We start from the raw sequence: 20,960 nt of genomic DNA, 5'->3' as shown, positions 1-20,960 counted from the left end.
GAGAAGGCTATTTATCTCTCCATGTCCAGTTCAAAAGCTGTCACATTCATGAAACCTATAGGGATTCCTCCTCTGTTTCTCCACTCCCATCAGCCACTCTCCCAAACCCTCACTTTGTAACTTTTACAAGAGTTCTCTCATTTTCCTTTCCATCATGGTTTTTTGTGTGTTTCTGTTTCTCTACTAGATTGTAAGTTTGTTGAGTATAGGAAATGTCTTACCCATTTAAAAAATCTCCTGTAGTACCTTCCACATTGGAAGCATTTGATACATGTTTATGAAATTAAATTTGAATGGAAGGAGGAAGGAGCTTATTCTAGGAACAGATTATCATCTGTTATTTTTTTAAGAATGGGAATAAAATGGGCACAATGTTTAATTTATTATAATTTGTTATGGTACATTTAATCCAATAGTAATGCAGATTATTAGAAAACAATTTGATACAGCAGTTATACTAAAGATTATAAAGCAAAAAGTGAGAAATTATTTGTCATTCCACAACCCAGAAATGATCCCTATAAACGTTTTGGTACATATCCTTATAGATTTCTTTTGTAAGAACATGTGAATACATACCATATATTGTTTTTCTTTTCAGAAAATGTAACCTAGTATACATACTGTTTTTTTTTTTTTGAGATGGAGTTTCACTTTTGTTACCCAGGCTGGAGTGCAATGGCGCGATCTCGGCTCACGGCAACCTCCACCTCCCGGGCTCAGGCAATTCTCCTGCCTTAGCCTCCTGAGTAGCTGAGATTACAGGCATGCACCACCATGCCTAGCTAATTTTTTGTATTTTTAGTAGAGACGAGGTTTCACCATGTTGACCAGGATAGTCTCGATCTCTTGACCTCATGATCCACCCGCCTCAGCCTCCCAAAGTGCTGGGATTACAGGCGTGAGTCACCGCGCCTGGCCTACATACTGTTTTGTTGTTGTTGTTTTTGAGATGGAATCTTGCTCTATCTCCCAGGCTGGAGTGCAGTGGTGCTATCTCGGCTCACTAACCTCTGCCTCCCGGGTTCAAGCTAGTCTCCTGCCTCAGCCTCTTGAGTAGCTGGGACTACTGGCGTGTGCCACCACACCCAGTTAATTTTTGTATTTTTGGTAGAGACCGGGTTTCACCATGTTGGCCAGGATGGTCTTGATCTCTTGACTTCATGATCCGCCCATCTCAGCCTCCCAAAGTGCTGGGATTATAGGTGTGAGCCACCATACCTGGCCTGTTTTTTTGTGTAAATAAAGAATCTGGTGATCATTATCCAGTGGTCTCCTGATATTCTGGACTGTAGAATTTAAGTAATTTTTTTTTTATATTTTGCTATCTTAAACACCATTGTGATGGAATCTACTTGCCTGCCTCTCTCTCTCTCTCTCTCTCTCTCTCTCTCTCTCTCTCTGTCTTTTAATTAGTTCCTTAGAATAAATTACTAGAAGTAGAATGATCAGTCAAAAGGAGTGTTCTTTTTAACATTTTTGGTGTTTATTACACAGTTGCCCTCCAGAAGGTTTGTATTTCTTAGAGATTTATTATGCTCCCACCAGTAGTATATGAGGAGTACTAAACTAATTTCCCCACACGTTGCCAACTTTGAATATTATCATTCTTTTACTTTTTTTTTGGCATAACATTGTTTTAGATGCCACTGCAAGGATTTAATTTATGCATGCTTTGTACAATTTTAGGAATCCATAGTGCTTTGGGGCTTATTTTTATCAAAGATGAAAGATGAGGGGTAAATATCGGGAATAGAAATGTAGATGGGTAGGATAGCTTTTGTCTAAACAGTTAGTTATTTATTCGTAATGTAATTTATTTTGCAATAATTGAAAGGAACTTGGCATATATCTATTGTAAAACTGAATTGTTCTTAAAAGATTAATGATTTTGAAGTTAATACGAATAAAATCTATCTTTTTGAGCATGTATTTATTAGCTAATATTCTCTAGGGGTTTTTAATGGCTTCTCACAATCTGTGTAGTAGACAGAGCAATCTTTATTTACAGATAAGGAAACTGAGGCTCAGAAAGATAAAGCAACTAACCCACAGTGACAGGGATAGCTAACCGAGCTGGGATTTGCATACTTTTTACTTGGTACTGAATTAATTATGAAGAGAGGCTTATATAGACAGAAATTGCCATTATTTATTCCCTGTTGAGTCTATTGGTATCAAAGCTTTTCTTTTTTCTAGAGTTGAGAAGAGAATATTATAAAATTTGATAATGGGTTAGTACTATTAAAGTTTCTTCATTGCATATTTTGTATAACAGGGTTCTCTGAGGCACAATACTCTACAAAATTGAAAGGCCTCTCTGTAAATTGCAATTCTTCAAATCTCTCTCAAAGGCTAACTGTTAGGAAATATAGTCTATTGTGTTGCTGTGCCTATCAGCCTAGAGAATAACAAAGCAATTCAGGAATGCAGGGTACTCAGATCCATATGATGCCTTGTGTGCTTACATCTACAACTCTCACTTTGATAATCATTTGATCATTAGATAACTAATGATCTAATTAGTTGATTAGATCATTAGTTGATCTAATCAGTTGATTAGACAGTTTTTATTTACCTACTATATAATGGATTGGAAATTTTTAAAAAAGAGGGTCACTTGCTCTCACAGGGCTCATAGCATAAAGCAGAACAGACCCCTAAACAGGAAGCTACATTTCATTGTGATTAGTTGCTATCCATTAAAAGAAAAAGACTCTCATGTTGAATAATGAGGCAAAACTTCATTATAGTATATGTAAAAGACATACCTCTAAAACATTTCTAATGTAATTGGAAAGACTCTAAAAAGGAACTCCAAAGTAAAACAAAGATAAATGAATGGATATAAACAAGATGGAAAAACTAACTCTAGGATAATTTGGAAGCCTTTGCAGAAAAAGTGACATTTTACATGACTCTGAAAAGCCAATGAGTATTTTGTAGGCAGAGAGTGCAGACGGAATTTTAGGCAAAGGGTGTAGCATATCCAAAAGAGTAGATAGAGGTCTTGAAAGGCTGTGGTACACGTGGAGAGTAAAAAGCAGTTTGGTTGTACTAGAGCTCAGAGAGTTCCATGTGTGGGAACTGGTCGGGGGGAAAAGCCATGAAAGGTTAGGTCTAGCTTGTGAAGGTTATAGTATCAGGCTGAGGCATTTAGACTTTACCCCGAAGTTACCAGCAGTTAAGCAGGGGAGTGATAGGGTTCTGTGTGCTGGAAAGGTAATTCTTGGTGGTATGGAGGGTATTAGAGAGAAGAAAATCTAAAGAAAATGAGACCAGTAAGAAAATTATTGCAGTAGTCCAGGCAAAAGATGATGAGAATCTAAGGTAAGGCAATTACAATGAATATAAATGGGAAGAGTTAGATCTGAGAGACATTTTAGAAGTAGAATAGAATAGAGTGGAAATAGCATGGAGACAATTTGGAGACTAATGCTCTTAATTTAAGAACCAGTTTTATCCATTTATTAACCTTGTAATTCCAGGCAAATTAACTACTCTGAGCCTCAGTTTCCTATCTGTAAAAGACAGATAATCATCCCTGTTTTTAATGGGAGTGATGTAAACAATAAATGAAATAAAATATTTGAAAGTGTTGGAGTACCTAAAGCTGCTATCCAAATGTTACCATGAATTAGAAGTAAGGGACAGAAATCGATAGCATTTAGTTTTCTAGATTGGTCGATGATGGGGCTTACAGAAATATAGTGAGTTTGATTTTGGGTATATTTAATTTGAACTACATTTGAGATTGGTATCTCCAGGAGGCAGCTGGAAACATAGGCTGGAGCTCACAGAGAAGCGAGATTTGAACCTATAGCTAGAGTAGATCTTCCTTGGGACTCCAAATGGACAGTATTTTCTCTCTTGTCTCCCTGCCAGTGTCCTGCACGTCTCTCAGATTCAGAAAATGAAGAACCTTCTCGAGGCCAGATGGCACAGACGCATCGCTCGGCATTTGTTTCCAAGAACAACTCCTACTCCCTAGCTTTCCTGGCAGGGTAAGAGACTGATAATGAATTCAGTCAGGGTTCTTTGGTTTTGGGGTATGAGGTAAAAGGGACTGGGGGAGCAAAGGTATTCATTGTAGCTACTTTGGTGGGGAGGTGGAAGGGGAGAAAAGAGGTGGGAATTGGTTTTCGAATATGGACTAGGGAGACAGGGCTGACCTGAAATTTTCAAAAAAAGTAATGTTTAACATTTCTGACATTCTCAGGGTAGGATTGTGCTAATTGCTGTACCGCCAAGTGTGACCCTTTTATTTTGGGAGGAAACCACAAAGTCGTCTTCAGTCTGACAATATCCATGGACTGACTCTCCTTCTGGACTTTAAAGTTCTTAGGAGGAAGTGAGGCCAGAACTGATTTTCTTTTCAATGCCTAGACCTAAAATACATCTTTATAGGTTTCAAGAGGGGAAACTGAAGTTTTCAAGACACTTGTCAGGGAATGTCTTGATCCTTTAGACTTTGTAGGCCCTGGAAGGAAAGGAAGAAGAAATTGGAGAGATGATGGTTGCTAGAAGGATAATGAAGGACTAGGAGGAAGAAAGGAAAGATGAATAGATAAAAGGGAGGAAGGAAGGGAAGGGAAGAAGAAATGGAGGAAGGAAGGAAGGAGTCATGCATACATTCATTCAGCAGACATCTTGTGAACCACTGCTACATGCAATGCTCTGTTTTAATATACACATGTAAAGATACAATCTGGTTTTGTTGTTGTTGTTTTTTCTGAGAGAGTATCTCACTCTGTTACCCAGGCTGGAGTATAGTTGGGCAGTCATGGTTCACTGTAGCCTCAATCTTCTGGGCTCAAGCAGTCCTCCCATTTCAGCCTCCTGAATAGCTGAGACCATAGGTGTATGCCACCATGCCTGGCTAATTTTTGAGAATTTTTTTTGTAGAGACAAATGATTGCCTATGTTGCCCAGGCTGGTCTTGAACTCCTGGACTCAAGCAGCCCTCATGCTTAAGCCTCCCAAAGTGCTTGCTGGGATTATAGGTGTGAGCCACTGTGTCTGGCAAAAGACACAATCTTTACCCCGATTCATTTTCTTTTTTGCTTAAAGCTGGTATTCCTCACCCTTACCTCTAGGGTTCAGCTCTTCCTTCCCACCAGTAGTATTTAGTAGATCTCTTTCTGGCTGCTCCTGTGAATACACAACCAGATCTTTTCTTTTTTTTTTTTAGACAGAATCTCTGTCTCTGTTGCCTAAACTGGGGTGTAGTGGTGTGATCATAGCTCACTGCAGCATCGCCATCCTGGGTTCAGGCAATCTTCTATCTGAGCCTCCTGAGTAGCTGGGACTGCAGGTGTGTGCTACCATGCCCAGCTAATTTTGTTTTCTGTGTTTTGTATAGAGATGGGATGTTGCCATGTTCCCCAGCTGGTGTGGAACTCCTGGGCTCAAGAGATCCACCTGCCTCAGCTTCCCGAAGTGCTGGGATTATAGGCGTGAGCCACTGTGTCTGTCCACACCTAGATAGACCCTTTCTATCATAAGGCTTTTACTGCTAGTTACTCATAAGTATGACAAAAAGAAGCTACCAAAGTTTAAAAATATTATAAAATGCTTACTATTACGATCCTTTATGTGGTTTTAATTTCAGAATCTCTTTTTTGTGTATGTTCTTTGAGAGTAGTCTGATTTTCCTGTTATTTCTGAGAGTAAAACTCACTGAATCTCCCTTTCCCTTAAATGCTTCCCCTTCTCTAGGTAATGGCTGCTCTTTTCCCAAGAAAGTACCTCCCAGAATGTTTATTCACTCATTTGACATTTGTTAAGTGGCCACTGTAGCATAGCCACTTAGGCTTGTTTGATGTAAACAGGGCCCAGTAAGTAAGCCAATGTCCTTTCTTCTATTCATGATGAAGATGGGACTCTTGCATTGTATGAACTTGAACTATAGATGCCTTCTACAGTTAAAAAAAATCAAAATTGCTTGACTAAGAATTGTCAGCTCCTGGTTGTATGTATGGATTTCCCCCCAATTCATAGGAGACATATTTTGGTGATTCTAAGAGGGATCTACTGAAAAGAGAAAAAGATCAAATTTTTCTTTCCTATCAAGTGACAATAAATACTCCCTAAAGCCAATAAATATTGTTTTATGAAATCTGTGATTAATTAATATCTCTTAATTTAAAATAATTTAGAAAAAAATTTATATTAAAATCCAAATACGATACCAAGGGACAGTTGCCCCAGTTAGTTGTAGTAGATACTGATGGGCAAATTGCTTATCACTAATTCCAGTCTCTTATACCCTGTAATTCATTCTCTTAAAAGAGTGGTAGCAGGTTAATATTTCATTACTTAGAAATTCATACCATGAAAAATTATTTTCTAATGAACAAAATTTCAAAGCATATGTGGAGGAGGAGTGTGCTTTTGATTATAAGTGGTTCTGGAATATCTCTTAAATATCTTCTTTTCCTCTTCTAGCCCATCCTTGTCCTTTTCCTATATCATTGAGCCACAAAGGAACTAATAGGAAAATATTCACTTAAGATTTTGCTGTTCAGAAATGCTTATAATCAGTATTACACATTTTTGGGTTTCAGAGCTCACTTTCTTCCAAACACCCGAGGTTTAATTGTTAGTATAGTTATCAAGACAGTTGGGTTTAGTAATAAGGGTTTCTTTTTAGGAAATAGTTTGCTGATGTCATGGAAACCTTAGTTTGCAAAATCAATTATAGTAATACTGTAAATTTCATCTCTTACTTAGAATATGCCCTTTCCTTAAATAAGAAAACATTAAGTTTCAGTTCCAAATTATATTTAGGAAAACAATACAGAATTACTAATACTGACAATGAGATGTAGCAGAGGGACATATTCAAAAAGAATTAGCATAGTGATAGTTGTACAACAATGTAACTGTATACTTAAAAATGGTTAAAATTATAAATTTATCTCTTATCACAGTTAAAAATTTAACATTGTTTATAGTTTTTGGATATTTCAAATGTATTTTTTTCTGTCTGTTAAAGCATCAACATAGGGTTTTTCCCCTGCAAATTCTTCTCCTAAAGAATGTGTAAAAACCTAAAGGTTTTATACCTGTATTTGAATCAAATGAGTCTGCCATTGTTTTTCCTGTTTACTTTATAAACTTTTCTTTCTTAAGCACAAAAGACTGGAGGTAAGGGTGAATTGGCATGACTGATAAGGTGATTGTTTTGGAAGGAATGCCTCAGTAGCTTCTGTAAGTCTTGCCAGTGGGTCAATCTGTTTCCATTTGAAAAAAAAAATCGAAGTAAAGAGTGCTTTGCAGCCATATTATTGAAGTTCTACATCCCTTTGAAAATGAATTTTTTTCCCAAATAGGCAGACAGAATAATAGTTTACCCAAGATTATTGCTAGGTTAATCACAAAATATGTGTTAATTGAAAAAAATGAATGTGAATCGTAAGTAGGATATATAATTGTAAAATTCAATGTTTAAGTATCTGAAAACTAGTTTAATTCATTACTTTTGAAGACTTTTTTCCCTTCATTTCTCACTTCCTGCTTCCCCATGAGAAATAAACTAAACACATGGTTGCAGTTCATCTTACGTCTCAACGTGAAAAAGATTTGTTTGGGCTAGTGTGTTCTTTTTTCTTAAGAGCTCCATGTGTAGTTGCATTTCCCTCTTTGCTTTGGCTGTCAGGCAAGTTAGGTTTAGGATAGGATTCAATTCAGTCACCATGGCTTTCTGACATGGCCTGTTAATTTTTAAAAAGTAATTTTTGTTGTACCCTTCTTACATTTATTACTTAATGTGGTCTTTATTTCTCATTAAGGCTTAGTCTATGTATTTTTACCATAAATCACTTTAGATTCTTCTTGTAAATATAGTATAATTGTACAAAGAAACATAATCAAACCAGTCTTCCAGTTTTTTTCTTTTTAAAGTGATGTAGTAATGCCGGTAATACCACTTCATACAAAAATTGAATCTTAAGTAAATGGTTTCTTAGCAAGATTTCTGGCATATGCTAAGTCTTCAGTGAATATTGCTGCTGCTGCTTCCGCAATTTTATCTTCTTTTGGAACATGGACTCATAGCTGAAAAGGACCTTAAATAGCATCTTTTTAGTCCATTTGTTTTATAAATGGAAGACTAAAGCCCAGAGAGAACATGGCTTGCCAAATCTTAGACTGCTGCTAAAACAGGAGGAAACTGAGTTAGAGCTGAGGCTTCTTGGCTCTGAGTTTACTGCTCTTTCTACCACACTCCATACCTTCTTATAGATTCTCATGCTGCCTCTGTTCATCTTCTTCTCTAGACTTTAAACTCGTTGAAGTCAGGGATAGCATCTCGTTCATCATTATAGTACTTAGTACAGTGCCTGGCCCATAGTAAGAGCTCAGTACGTATTTGTGGGATGTTTGAATAAGATAGGCCTTGTGCCTGTTGGTAGGTTAAACTGGGTCTTTGTCAGAACTGATTGTCCAGAGTGCCTCTGGGAGTGAGGTCTCTAGGAGCATTGAAGGGACAGATTGGCTGATGGCTGTTTTTTAGATTAGATTCCATAGGATTATTATGGGATTTAGGGGGAAGTCTGGTGACCACATTGATAAAATTTTTATACTCTGAAGTTGCTTTTTAGCCTCTGAATGCTTTAGCAGTAGCTTATGTTGATACTTTTTATAGATGCTATAAAAGAAAGATCTGTGTTCTACTTAGTAAAATTAACCACAGCTACATCATTTTGTTTTCTAATGTCCAAATATTTTTAAACCTGAGTCTCTGGTGGCTCAGAGTGTGGCGATTCAAAGGACTTGAAGTGGCTGTGCTTTCTATAAGGGGTATGTATAAGGAGAGATAAAGACAGAGACTTACTGGCAGACTCAGAGATATAAACACAGGTCTAGTCAGTTGTAGAGTGAATTGAAATATGAAGACCCTCTGGGAAATAGTTCCCTTTTCCTTAAAATTTGCAAATGAACTACAGAAGCATTCAGGTTACAGAAACCAAGCAGACACGTAAGTGATATGATATTGGAAAACTAGTTTCCGGATTGAGGAAAAGAAACAGATTCAGAGAACTAAGGGGCAGAGTTCTAGGGAAGAAGTAGCAGTGTGACCTTGGGTAAAATCAGTTGGCTCTCTTTCAGTCTAAAAATGCAGAGAGTTATGCCTTACCTACAAGCTAGGGCAGGAAGGTTGCTCTACGGTTTCTTGTTTTTTTTTTTTTTTTTTTTTTTTTTTTTTTTTTGAGACGGAGTTTCACTCCTGTTACCCAGGCTGGAGTGCAATGGCGCGATCTCGGCTCACCGCAACCTCCGCCTCCTGGGTTCAGGCAATTCTCCTGCCTCAGCCTCCTGAGTAGCTGGGATTACAGGTACGCGCCACCATGCCCAGCTAATTTTTTGTATTTTTAGTAGAGACGGGGTTTCACCATGTTGACCAGGATGGTCTCGATCTCTCGACCTTGTGATCCACCCGCCTCGGCCTCCCAAAGTGCTGGGATTACAGGCTTGAGCCACCGCGCCCGGCCTGCTCTACGGTTTCTTAAGATTCATCCTTTAAAATGGCAATGTCTAGAGGTGGCTTCAACCAGAGTTTTGAAGGACGGAGGAAATGAGGTCAGGGCATGAAAAGAAAGGCGGTGGGGGCAGTTAGGAAGTTTTAACAGTAAAGATCAGACTTAACAAATTGTGTGTTGGGAATAGTCAAACAGTGGCTTGAGGAAGAGGAGATATGAGAAGAAAATGAAGCAGTGAATTGAAATAATGAAGCTTGATGATGGCTGTGTGTGTGTGTGTGTGTGTGTGTGTGTGTGTGTTGGAGAGAGGAATTGGAACAAGTCGAGAGAGTGAGTGTGAGTGTGTGTGTGTGTGTGTGTGTGTGTGTGTGTGTGTGTGTTAAGGGAGAGATAAAGGAATTGGAACAAGTCAAGTGGTTACCAGCCTGCTTATTAAGAGGACAAATCTTACTTAAATAGAAAATGACTGGAAAAGAAAGATAGCTTAAAGAGGAGCAATATGGAGCTTAAAGAGAATGGCAAATTTTAGAGGTGTCAGTAATATCTCTGCCATTTTAAGAACAAAAATATTCTCATAGTCTTCAGAAAAGCCTGGAATTTTCGTGAGGGGTAGTGTCAGGAGCTAGCCTTTCCCCAGTGCTTCCTTGGACTCTCTGCCATGTTGAGTTCTCAGCATACCTTATGTCATTTAATTCTCACATTCATTTTGCAAAATGTATAATTACTATTTTACAGTGAAGGAAACTGCAGTTCAAAGAGGTTAAGTGACTCGGTGACTCACCCAAGAACCTTTCAACTCAGTAGAGTACAGAGATGGAGTTGGAACCCTCTTTTTACTCCAAATCTGTATTCTTTCTGTGAGACCATTATCAGAGCTCTGTGACAAAACGCCCTGCGCTTAAATATGTCTTGAATTATCTACCTTTGCAATAGAAGGCTGTTTTCCTTCTGTTTAAAAAAAAAAAGTAATTTATACCCTTCATTGTTCAAAAAAATACATAGTTGCTACAGAGGAAAGTGAGACTCTGTCCAGTTATTTCTTACTTAAGAGAATTCAGATCCTTTTGCATTATGTTAGGCCTTTTCAAATACAGCTATGGAAACAAGTGTTCCTATCTATCCATCAGTAAAAGAATACTAGTGTATGTCCAGAATAGGCAAAATACACGGAGACATAAAATAGATGAGTTGTTGCTTAGGGCTGGAGAAAGAGGGGTTTGAGGGTGATAGCTAAAGGGTATGGGGTTCCTTTTGAGGTAACAAATGTTCTAAAATTAATAGTGGTGATGGTTAAATAACTGTGAATATACTAAAAAACATTATATTGTATACCTAAAAAAATAAAAAGAATGCTAGTATAGGCAAGGCAGATAACCTAGATTGTAACAAAATCGTGCCCATTTCTGGATGCAAAGCAGCTGCTCCAAGGTCTAAGGAAGCCTCTGAAGCCTCTGGGTTTCACTCCAGGGTGTGTGTGTTTGTCTCTGTGTGTGTGTCTGTGTGTGTGTGTGTGTGTGTGTGTGTGTGTGAGAGAGAGAGAGAGAGAGAGAGAGAGGAGAGGGGACAGAGGGAGGGAAGGAATGGGGGAGAAAGAGAGGGAGTGGGAGAGGGAGTGGGAGAGGGAGGGACGGAGGAGAGGGAGAGGAAGAAGGAGATGGAGGTGTGTGACAGGGTGGAGAGGGCGGGAAGGGTCTTTCAGGTCAGAGACTGGAAAAAGAGGGTCCTCTCCAACCTTTAGCTTCTTGGTGGGACTCAGCTCTGTCAGACCTAAAGGTATAATTAAGAAACTAGTATGTCATAGGTTTGTGAGAGACAACGAGAGTAATGAGCTAGCAATTGAGAGCATAAACTATCTAACCTTTTATGTCTTCTATGGCCATTTGAAACCCTCTAAGTAGTGTTTTGTGAGCGTTAAATCTTCTAGCTTTCCAGCTGCATGTTTATGCTGGCTACCCCTGCTTTTCTTTGTTTGTAAATCAAATTCATTGTGGGCGAGGGTATTTTTAGCCTAACTAGACATCCCAGAAACCATCTGGTCTCTTGGCAGTGGAAATTTTAAGCAAGTTGCTTTTCAGACAATGCTACTTTCTCTTGTTTATGACTTCATTATATGTTCAGATAGAGCTTCTCTAGATGTTTTGAGTCTGTTCTATGGCAGAGCAGAGTAAGTTAGATCAGTATGCTGTGGTGCAAACAGCACAGGCCTTAAAATTATAGAGATACTATAGGTTTAAATAATTCATTTCAGCCATGTGACCTTGGAAAGATCACTTCTCTCATTTCTTTGTTTATAAATTGGGGATGATGATACCTATGTTATAGAGTTTATGTGTTCATTAAACGAGATGCAATATATTTAAAACAGCACAGTGCCTGACAGATAATGGGTTCCTAATAAATGTTGATGTTTTCTTTCTTTCCCTTAAGGGATAGAAATTTATTTCTTTTCCTTAAGGAATAGAGAGAGGTTATTTTTATGTATTTATAAGAAATTTCTTGAATACATTCACTATATGCCAGGCACTGTGTTAGGGTTTGAGGATACAGAAATGGTCTCTGTACAAAAGAGGAAGGAGTAGTTACTGCCTTTATTTTTTTAGTGAAATTATTGTTTAGGCACTTTAAATCCTAAGAACATTATCAGGTTTATTGCTCTTGACTATTCTGCACCAGCATTTTGAAGACTGTTCCCCTGACCAGATGCTACAATAACAACAATAATATTATCTGTGTATTATGTTTGTGTTTTATATAATATTTTTACATTCATGATTTTAGTGACTGTTAGTGTCCAGATTTATACTGCATGTTGCTAGAAGTACTGCTTGGTCTTGAGTAGGGCCATGGTAATAAAACACCTTTCTTGCTTTATAATTTAAATATATCTCATCTGTTTCTTAAAAGATACTTTGCATGATGACAGCAAAATTGGCAGAGCAGGAAACTCCAAAAGCCTTCCATAAAAGCAGTAATAAATTGGTAAAAACAGCCAGCATCACCTTTATTGGAACTCTGGAAACTAATCAAAAGTTTACAGCAAATAAACAGTGTCTCAATCTGCAAAAAAACACCTGGCTGAGCATGGTGACTCATGTCTGTAATCCTAGCACTTTGGGAGTCTGAGGTGGGAGGATTGCTTGAGCTCTGGAGTTTGAGACCACCGTGTACAACATACTGAGATCTTGGCTCTACTAAAAATTTTAAAAATCAGCTAAGCATAGTGATACATGCCTATAGTCCCAGCTATTCAGGAGGCTGGAGTGGGAGGATCTCTTGAGCCAAGGAGAGAGAGACTGTAGTGAGCCATGATTATACCCACTGCACTCCAGCCCAGGCAAAAGAAAAGAAAAAAACACTGGAATCTTCGCATCTAAGGAAACTGTCAGATCACTAACTGACCACTAAGCTAACAACAGAAAATTCATTGGCTACATATGACAAAAAAATAGACTTTATAAAATTAGTTCTAAATAGTCACTGAACAAATAACAGCTACAACAGACAGCAACAACAAACCCAGGAGAGGGAGAGAATCTGATTTTCATAGTTGCCACCTTATAGTATTCAAAATGCAAAAAATCTGAGGCATGATAAGAAACAATGACCCATACACAAGAAGAAAAGAAACTGATAGAAACTGTCCCAAAGGAAGCCCAGGCATTGAGATTTTTAATGTGGACTTTAAATCATATGCTCAAGAACTAAAGAAAACCATGTACAAAGAACTAAAGGAAACAATGAAAAACAATGTCCTAAGTAGACAATATCAATAAAGAGATAGAAATTTTGAAAAAGCAATCAAATAGAAATTCTGGAGCTGAAAAGTACAGCGACAGAAATAACAGATTTGAACAGGCAGAATAATCAACTAATTTGAAGATAGGTCAATTGAGATTATCCAGTCTGAGAAAGAGAAAGAAAAAGAATAAAGAAAAATGAACAGAGCCTAAGAAATATGTGAGATACCATTAAGTGTACCAATATACACAAAATGGGAGTCCCAGAATGAGAGAGAGAGAAAGAGGCAGAAAGAATATTTGAAGTAATAATGACCAAACACTAACCAAATTTAGTGAAAGGCCTAAGTATGAATATATTGTGACTCCAAAGTAGCATAGACATTGAAACCAAGACACATTATAATCAAACTGTTGAAAGCCAAACAGAATCCTGAAAATAGCAACATAGAGTCAAACTGTTAACTACTTACGAGCCATAAGGGCTCATTGGTTCAGGCATTAGATCAGCAGTTTATGAAATTAACAGCTGGTTTCTAATCAGAAATTATGGAGGCAAAAAGGCAGTGGTGACTGGACGCCATGGCTCATGCCTATAATCCCAGCACTTTGGGAGGCCAAGGAGGGCAGCTTGCATGAACTCAGGAGTTCAAGACTAGCCTGGGCATCATGGGGAAGCATCATCTCTACTAAAAAGAGAAAATTAGCTGGGCATGGTGGCATGCATCTGTAGTCCCAGCTACTCAGGAGGCTGAGGCACAAGAATTGTTTGAACCCAGGAGGTGGAGATTGCAGTGAGGTGAGATGGTGCCTACTGCATCCCAGCTTGGCAACAGAGTCACTCTGTCTCAAAAAAAAAAAAAAAAGTTGCGTGATACATTCAAAGTGCTGAAAGAAGAAAACAAAGCTGTAACTGTCAACCACAAATTCCGTATTCAGCAAATCTATCCATCAAAATTGAGGGAGAAATTAAAAGATTCCCAGATAAAGAAAGACTGACAGTTTCTCTTTAGTCGACCTACTTGCAAGAAATTGCTTAAGGAAATTCACTGAAATGACAGGATGCTTTCTTCAAATATACACAAAGAAATAACACCAATAAAGGTAACTATATAAGTAAATCTAAAAGTAAGTATTAACATGGTTAATACTTGGTTTGTAACTCCTTTTTAAAAATGATTTAAAAGATAACTGTATAAAATAACAATTACAGATCTGTTGATAGGCACACAATGCATAAATATGCAATGTGTTACAGTAACAACATAAAAGAGGACAAGTTATATAGGAGCAACTTTTTTGTATACTATTGAAACTAAGTTGCTGCTGTTAATTTCAAATAGATTATATTAATAAATTAAGATGTTCATTATAATTGGGCAACCACCAAGAAAATAAAAAGCATGCATAGTAAAAAATAGAAGAAGGGAATCAAAATGGTACACTGAGAAATATCTAACATAAAAGAAGGCACTAATGTAGGAACTGAGGAACAGAAAAGGTCCAGGCATGCCTCAGAGATATTGCAGGTTCAGTTCCAGACCACTGCAATAAAGCAAATACAGTAAAGTGAGTAACACAAATTTTTGGGTTTCCCAGTGCACATAAAAGTTACATTTACAATATACTGTAGCCTATTAAGTGGGCAGTAGCATTATATTTAGAAAACATACATACCTTAATTTAAAAATACTTTATTGCTAAAAAATGCTAACAGTCATCTCAGCCTTCAGTGGGTCATAATCTTTTTGCTAATGGTGGATTTTGCATTGATGTTAATGGCTGCTGACTGATCGCGGTGGTGGTTTTTGGAGGTTGGGGTGACCGTGGCAATTTCTTAAAATGACAATGAAGTTTGTTTCTTCAATTGACTCTTCCTTTTACACAATTTCTCAGTAGCATGTAATACTATTTGATAGCATTTACCCACAGTAGAACTTCTTTAAAAATTAGAGACAGTCCTCTCAAACTCTGCTGTTGTTTTATCAGTGAAGTTGATTTAATATTCTAAATCCTTTGTGGTCATTTTAACAGTCCTCCCTCACAGCATCTTTACCAATAGTAGATTCCATATCAAGAAACCACTTTCTTTGCTCACTCGTATGAAGCAACTCCTTATCTGTTCCTGATTTGATCATGAGATTATAGCAATCCAGTTGTATCTTTAGGGTCCACTTCTAATTCTAGTTTTCATGATACGTCTGTCATATCTGCAGTTCCTTCCTCCACTGAAGTCATGAACCCCTCAAAGTTGTCCATGAGGGTTACAATCACCTTCTTCCAAACTCCTGTTAACGTTGATATTTTGACATTCTCCCATGAGAAATCTTCTTAAAGGTGTCCAGACTGGTGATTTTTTTCCCAGGAGATTTTCAGTTTACTTTGCCCAGGTCTGTCAGAGGAATCACTATCTATGGCAGCAGTAGCCTCATGAAATATACTTCTGAAATAATAAAACTCAGTTGAAATTATTTCTTGATCCATGGACTACAGAATGGATATTGCGTTAGCAAGCTTGAAAGCATTAATTTCCTTGTACATCTCCATTAGAGTTTCTTGGGTGATATGGTTTGGATGTTTTGTCCCCTTCAAATCTCATGTTGAAATGTGACCCTCCCGTGTTGGAGGTGGGCCTAGTGAGAGGTGTTTGGGTCATGGGGGTGGATCCCTCATGAATGTCTTGTTGCTGTCCTTGGGTTAATAAGTGAGTTTTCCCTTTATGAGTTGACACAAGATCTGGTTGTTTGAAAGAGCCTGGAACATTCTCCCTCTATCTCTTGCTCCCTCTCTCACCATGTAACACACTTGCTCTCGTCACCTTCCGCCATGATCGTAAGCTCCCCTGAGGCCCTCACCAAAAGTAGATGCCAACACTGTGCTTCATGTATAGCCTGCAGAACTATGAGCCAAATGAGCTTCTTTTCTTTATAACATCCAACCTCAGATACTTCTTCATAGCAGTGCAAATGGACCCGGTACACTGTCAATGAGCAATAATATTTTGAAAGGAATCTTTCTCTCTCAGTGGTAGGTCTTAACAGTGGCTTAAAATATTCAGTAAGCCATCCTATAAACTGATGTGGTGTCATCTAGGCCTTGTAGTTCTATTTATATAACACAGGTAGAATAGATTCAGCATAATTTTAAAGGGACCTACAGTTTTTCAGAATGATTAATGAGCATTGACTTCATCTTAAAGCCACCTTAGCCTTATCCCCTAACAAGAGAGTTAGCCTTTCCTTTGAAGTTTAAAGCCATGCATTGACTTCCCTCAAGCTATTGAAAGTCCTAGATGGCATCTTCTTCCAGTAGGCTGTTTTGTCTACATTGAAAATTTGTTGTTTCATGTAGCTTTTCTTTTCTCTCTTTCTCCTCCTCCTCCTCCTCCTCCTCCTCCTCACCCCCCCCTCTTTTTTTTGAGAGAAGGTCTGTTTTGCCCAGGCTGGAGTACAGTGACATGGTCACAGCTCACTGCATTCTCAAACTCCTGAGCTCAAGCTATCTTCCTGCCTCAGCCTCCCAAGTAGGTAGGAGTACAGGCACATGACATCATACCCAGCTGATTAAAAAGAGTTTTTTTAAATAGAGATGGGGTCTTGCTCTGTTGCCCAGGCTGGTCTTGAACTCCTGGCCTCAAGTGATCCTGCCACCTTAGTCTCCCAAAGTGCTGGGATTACAGGTGTGAGCCATCATGCCTGGCCCTATGTTCATCCATGATCTTAGCTAGATCTTGTGGATAACTTGCTGCATCTTCTCTATCAGCACTTGCTGTTTCATCTTGTACTTTTATGTTATGGAAACCTTAAACCTTGTGAACCAACTTCTTTTGCTAGCTTCAGACTCTTCTGCTGCAGCTTCTTCAATTCTCTCAGCCTTTATACAATTGAAAAGAGTTAGAGCCTTGCTCTGGACTAGGCTTTGGTTGAAGAGGCTGTTGCAGTTGGTTTGATCTTCTGTCTAGACCACTAAAACTTTCTTCATACCAGCAATAAGACAGTTTTCTTTCTTACTGTTCATGTCTTCTTGGGAGTAGCACTTCTAATTTCCTTTAAGAATTTTTTCTTTGCATGCACAACTTGGCTGTTTTGCCCAAGAAGCCTAGCTTTTGGCCTCTCTTGCCTTTTGAGATGCTTTCTTCACTAAGCCTAATTATTTTTAGCTTTTGATTTAAAATGAGATAAGTGGGAACCTTCCTTTCACATGAACACTTAGAGGCCATTGTAAGGTTATGAATTGGCCTAATTTTAGTATCATTTTGCCTCGGGATAGAGAAGCCTGAGGAAGGGGAGAGAGACAAGGGAACAGCTGCTCAGTGTAGCATTTGGAACACACATAACATTTATCAATTAAGTTCACTGTATTGAAAAGACCCTATATGGGATGTCCCTGAACACTTAAAATAGTCACTAATATTAAGATCACAAATCACTATACCAGATATAATAATCATGAAAAAGTTTGAAATATTGTTAGAATTACCAAAATGTGACACAGTCAAGAAGTGAGGACATGCTGTTGGAAACATGATGCTAATAGACTTGCTTGATGCAGAGTTGCCATGAACCTTCAGTTTGTAAAAAATGCATTATCAGCAATGTACAGTAAAGCAAAGGAGAAGAAAGAAAGAGATGCCTGTTTAAGACCTAGAAAACAAATAGCAGAAGTCCTTCTTTATCAGCAATTACATTAAATGTAAATTGATTAAGCGCTGCAATTAAGAGGAAGAGATTGGGAGAATGGATTTTTAAAAAAATGATTCAGATAAGCTGGGAGTGGTGGCTCATATCTGTAATCACAGCACTTTGGGAGGCTGAGGTGGGTGGATCACAAGATCAGGAGTTTGAAACCAGCCTGACCAACGTGGTGAAGCCCCTTCTCTAAAAATAAAAAAAAAATTAGCGGGGCGTGGTGGCGTGTGTCTGTAATTCCAGTTACTCAAGAGGCTAAGGCAGGAGAATCACTTGAACCCGGGGTCAGAGGTTGCAGCGAGCCGAGATTGTACCACTGCAACTCTGTGCCAGGCAACAGAGTGAGGCTCCGTCTCCAAAAAAAAATAAAAATAAAAAAAATAAAATTCAGATATATGCTGAGATGCATCTTAGATCCAAAGGCAGAAATAGCTTAATGGGGGAAGGTTGGAAAGATACTTCATACAAACAGTAAACAAAAGAGCTAGTGTAGCTGTACTAATATCAAACATTATAGACTTTAGGTTAAAAATTGTTACAGAAGACAAAGAAATACATTATGTAATGATAAATGGATCAACTCAACCAGAAGAATCAATTCAAAAAGGAGATGTAACAATTATAAACACATATGAAGCAAAGCCAGGCAGAATTGAAGGGCGTAATAGATATATCAACAATATAAGTTGGGAGACTTAAATGCCCACTCTCAATAATGGATAGAACATTTGGATGAAAGATAAACAAAGACATAGAAGACTTGAACAATAATGTATATCTATACCAGTTAGACATAGTAGACACATGGAGCACTCTACCCAACAACAGCAGATCACACATTCTTCTGGAGTGCATGTGGAACATTCTCCGAAATAGACTGTATGTGAGGCCATAAAACAAGTATCAATGTATACTTGTTGGTCAGAATAATAATAACTATAGGTTATTATAATAACTATATTTTTGACCACAATAGAATGAAACTAGAAATTGGTAATAGGAAGAAAACTGGAAAATTAACAAATTTGTGGAAATGAAACAACACATTCTTTAAAAACAGTGGGCCAAAGAAGAAGTCAGAAGAGAAATTAGAAAATACTTTGAGAGGAATGAAAATAAAAACCTTCCTGGATATATGCACCCTTAAGACTGAACCAGTAAGAAATTGAATCCCTGAATAGACCAATAATGAGTTCTGAAATTGAGGCAGTAAGGAGTAGCCTACCAACCAAAAAAAGTCCAGGACAGGATATTCACAGCTGAATTCTACCATAGGTATGATGAAGAGTTGGTGCTATTTCTACAGAAACTATTCCCAAAAAATTGAAAAGGAGGGAGTCCATCCTAAATCATTCTGAGGCCAGCATCATCCTGATTCCAAAACTTGGCGGAGATAGAAAAGCAAAAAAAGAAAACTTCATGCCAGTATCCTTGATAAACACCAATGCAAAAATCCTTAATAAAATACTGGCAAACCAAATCCAGCAGCACACCAAAAAGCTTATCCGTCATTATCAAGTAGACTTCATTCCTTGTGTTTGAGACTGTTTTCACACTGCAGTAAAGAAATGCCCAAGACTGGATAATATATAAAGAAAAGAAGTTTAATTGATTCACAGTTTGATGTGGCTGGGGAGGCCTCAGAAAACTTACAATAATGGCAGAAGGCAAAGCAGGCACCTTCTTCACAAGGTGGCAGGAGGGAGTGAATGAATGAAGGGGGAGGAGGCCCTTATAAAACCATCAGATTTTAGCCAGGAGCAATGACTCACACCTGTAATCCCTGCACGTTGGGAGGCCAAGGTGGGTAGATCACTTGAGGTCAGTTCAAGATCAGCCTGGCCACCATAGTGAAACTGAGCATAGTGAAACTCAATTTGTACTAAAAATTAAAAAGCCAGATGACATGTGCCTGTAATCCCAGCTACTCCAAAGGCTGAAACATGAGAATTGATCGAACCTGGGAGGTGGATGTCACAGCCAAGATTGAGCCATTGCACCCCAGCCTGGGCGACAAGCAAGACCCCACCTCATAAGTAAATAAATAAAACCATCAGATCTCATGAGAACTCACTATCATGAGAACAACATGGGGAAAACCATCCCTGTGATTCAGTTACCACCACCTGGACTCTCCCTTGACACATGGGGATTTTGAGGTTTATAATTCAACATGAGATTTGGGTTGGAACACATATCGTTCCAACAATATCATTGGGAGATTGGCTCCTCCTAAGTCTCATGGCCTCGCATTTCAAAACAGAATCAAGCCTTTCCAACAGTCCCCCAAAATCTTAACACATTAATTCAAAAGTCCAAGTACAAACTCTCACCTGAGACAAGGCAAGTTCCTGCTGCCTATGAGCCTGTAAAACCAAGAGCAAGTTAGTTACTTTATACTTACAATAAGGGTATGGGCATTGGGTAAGTATACCTATTCCAAATGGGAGAAATTGGCCAAAAGGAAGGGGCTACAGGCCCCATGCAAGTCCAAAATCCAGCAGGGCAGCCAAATCTTAAAGCCCTGAAATGATCTGCTTTGACTCCATGTCTCACATCCAGGTCATGCTGATGCAAGAGGTAGACTTCCATGATCTTGAGCAGCTCTGCCCCTTTGGCTTTTCAGGGTACATTTCCCCTGCTGGCTGATTTCCTGGGCTGGCATTCAATGTCTATGGCTTTTTCAGATGCACAGTGCAAGCTGTCAGTAGATCTACCATTCTGGGGTCTGTTTTTTTACAGCTCCATGAGGCAGTGCCCCAGTGGGGACTTGGTTTGGGGGCTCCAACCTCACATTTCCCTTTTACACTGCCCTAGCAGAGGTTTTCCATGAGGGCTCCACCCCTGCAGCAGACTTCTGCCTGGACATCCAGGCATTTCCATACATCCTCTGTAATACAGGTGGAGGTTCCCAAACCTTATTTCTTCACTTTTGTGCACCCTCAGGCCCAAAAATCACATGTAAGCCATCAAGGGTTGGGGATTGAACCCTCTGAAACAATGTCCTGATCTGTACATTGGCCCTTTTAAACCATAGCTGGGGCGTGGGTACC

The 20,960-nt window shown here is 38.6% G+C and overlaps 1 protein-coding gene across 2 annotated transcripts in view; it reads left to right on the top strand.

Moving 5' to 3' along the window:
• The window catches only part of RNF169 (ring finger protein 169), a 99,214-nt gene that overhangs the window by 57,702 nt on the left and 20,552 nt on the right, over positions 1–20,960 (top strand). For both annotated transcript variants that reach the window (XM_003923852.4, XM_074400928.1), the window contains exon 4: positions 3,886–4,004. In XM_003923852.4, the coding sequence (XP_003923901.2) occupies positions 3,886–4,004 (119 nt within the window). The remainder of the gene's footprint in view (positions 1–3,885; positions 4,005–20,960) is intronic.

This window comes from Saimiri boliviensis, chromosome 6, assembly GCF_048565385.1.
Source record: "Saimiri boliviensis isolate mSaiBol1 chromosome 6, mSaiBol1.pri, whole genome shotgun sequence".
Lineage (NCBI taxonomy): Eukaryota > Metazoa > Chordata > Mammalia > Primates > Cebidae > Saimiri > Saimiri boliviensis.
The sequence above is the reverse complement of the archived record's forward strand: the minus strand, read 5'-3'. Positions and strand labels throughout refer to the sequence as shown.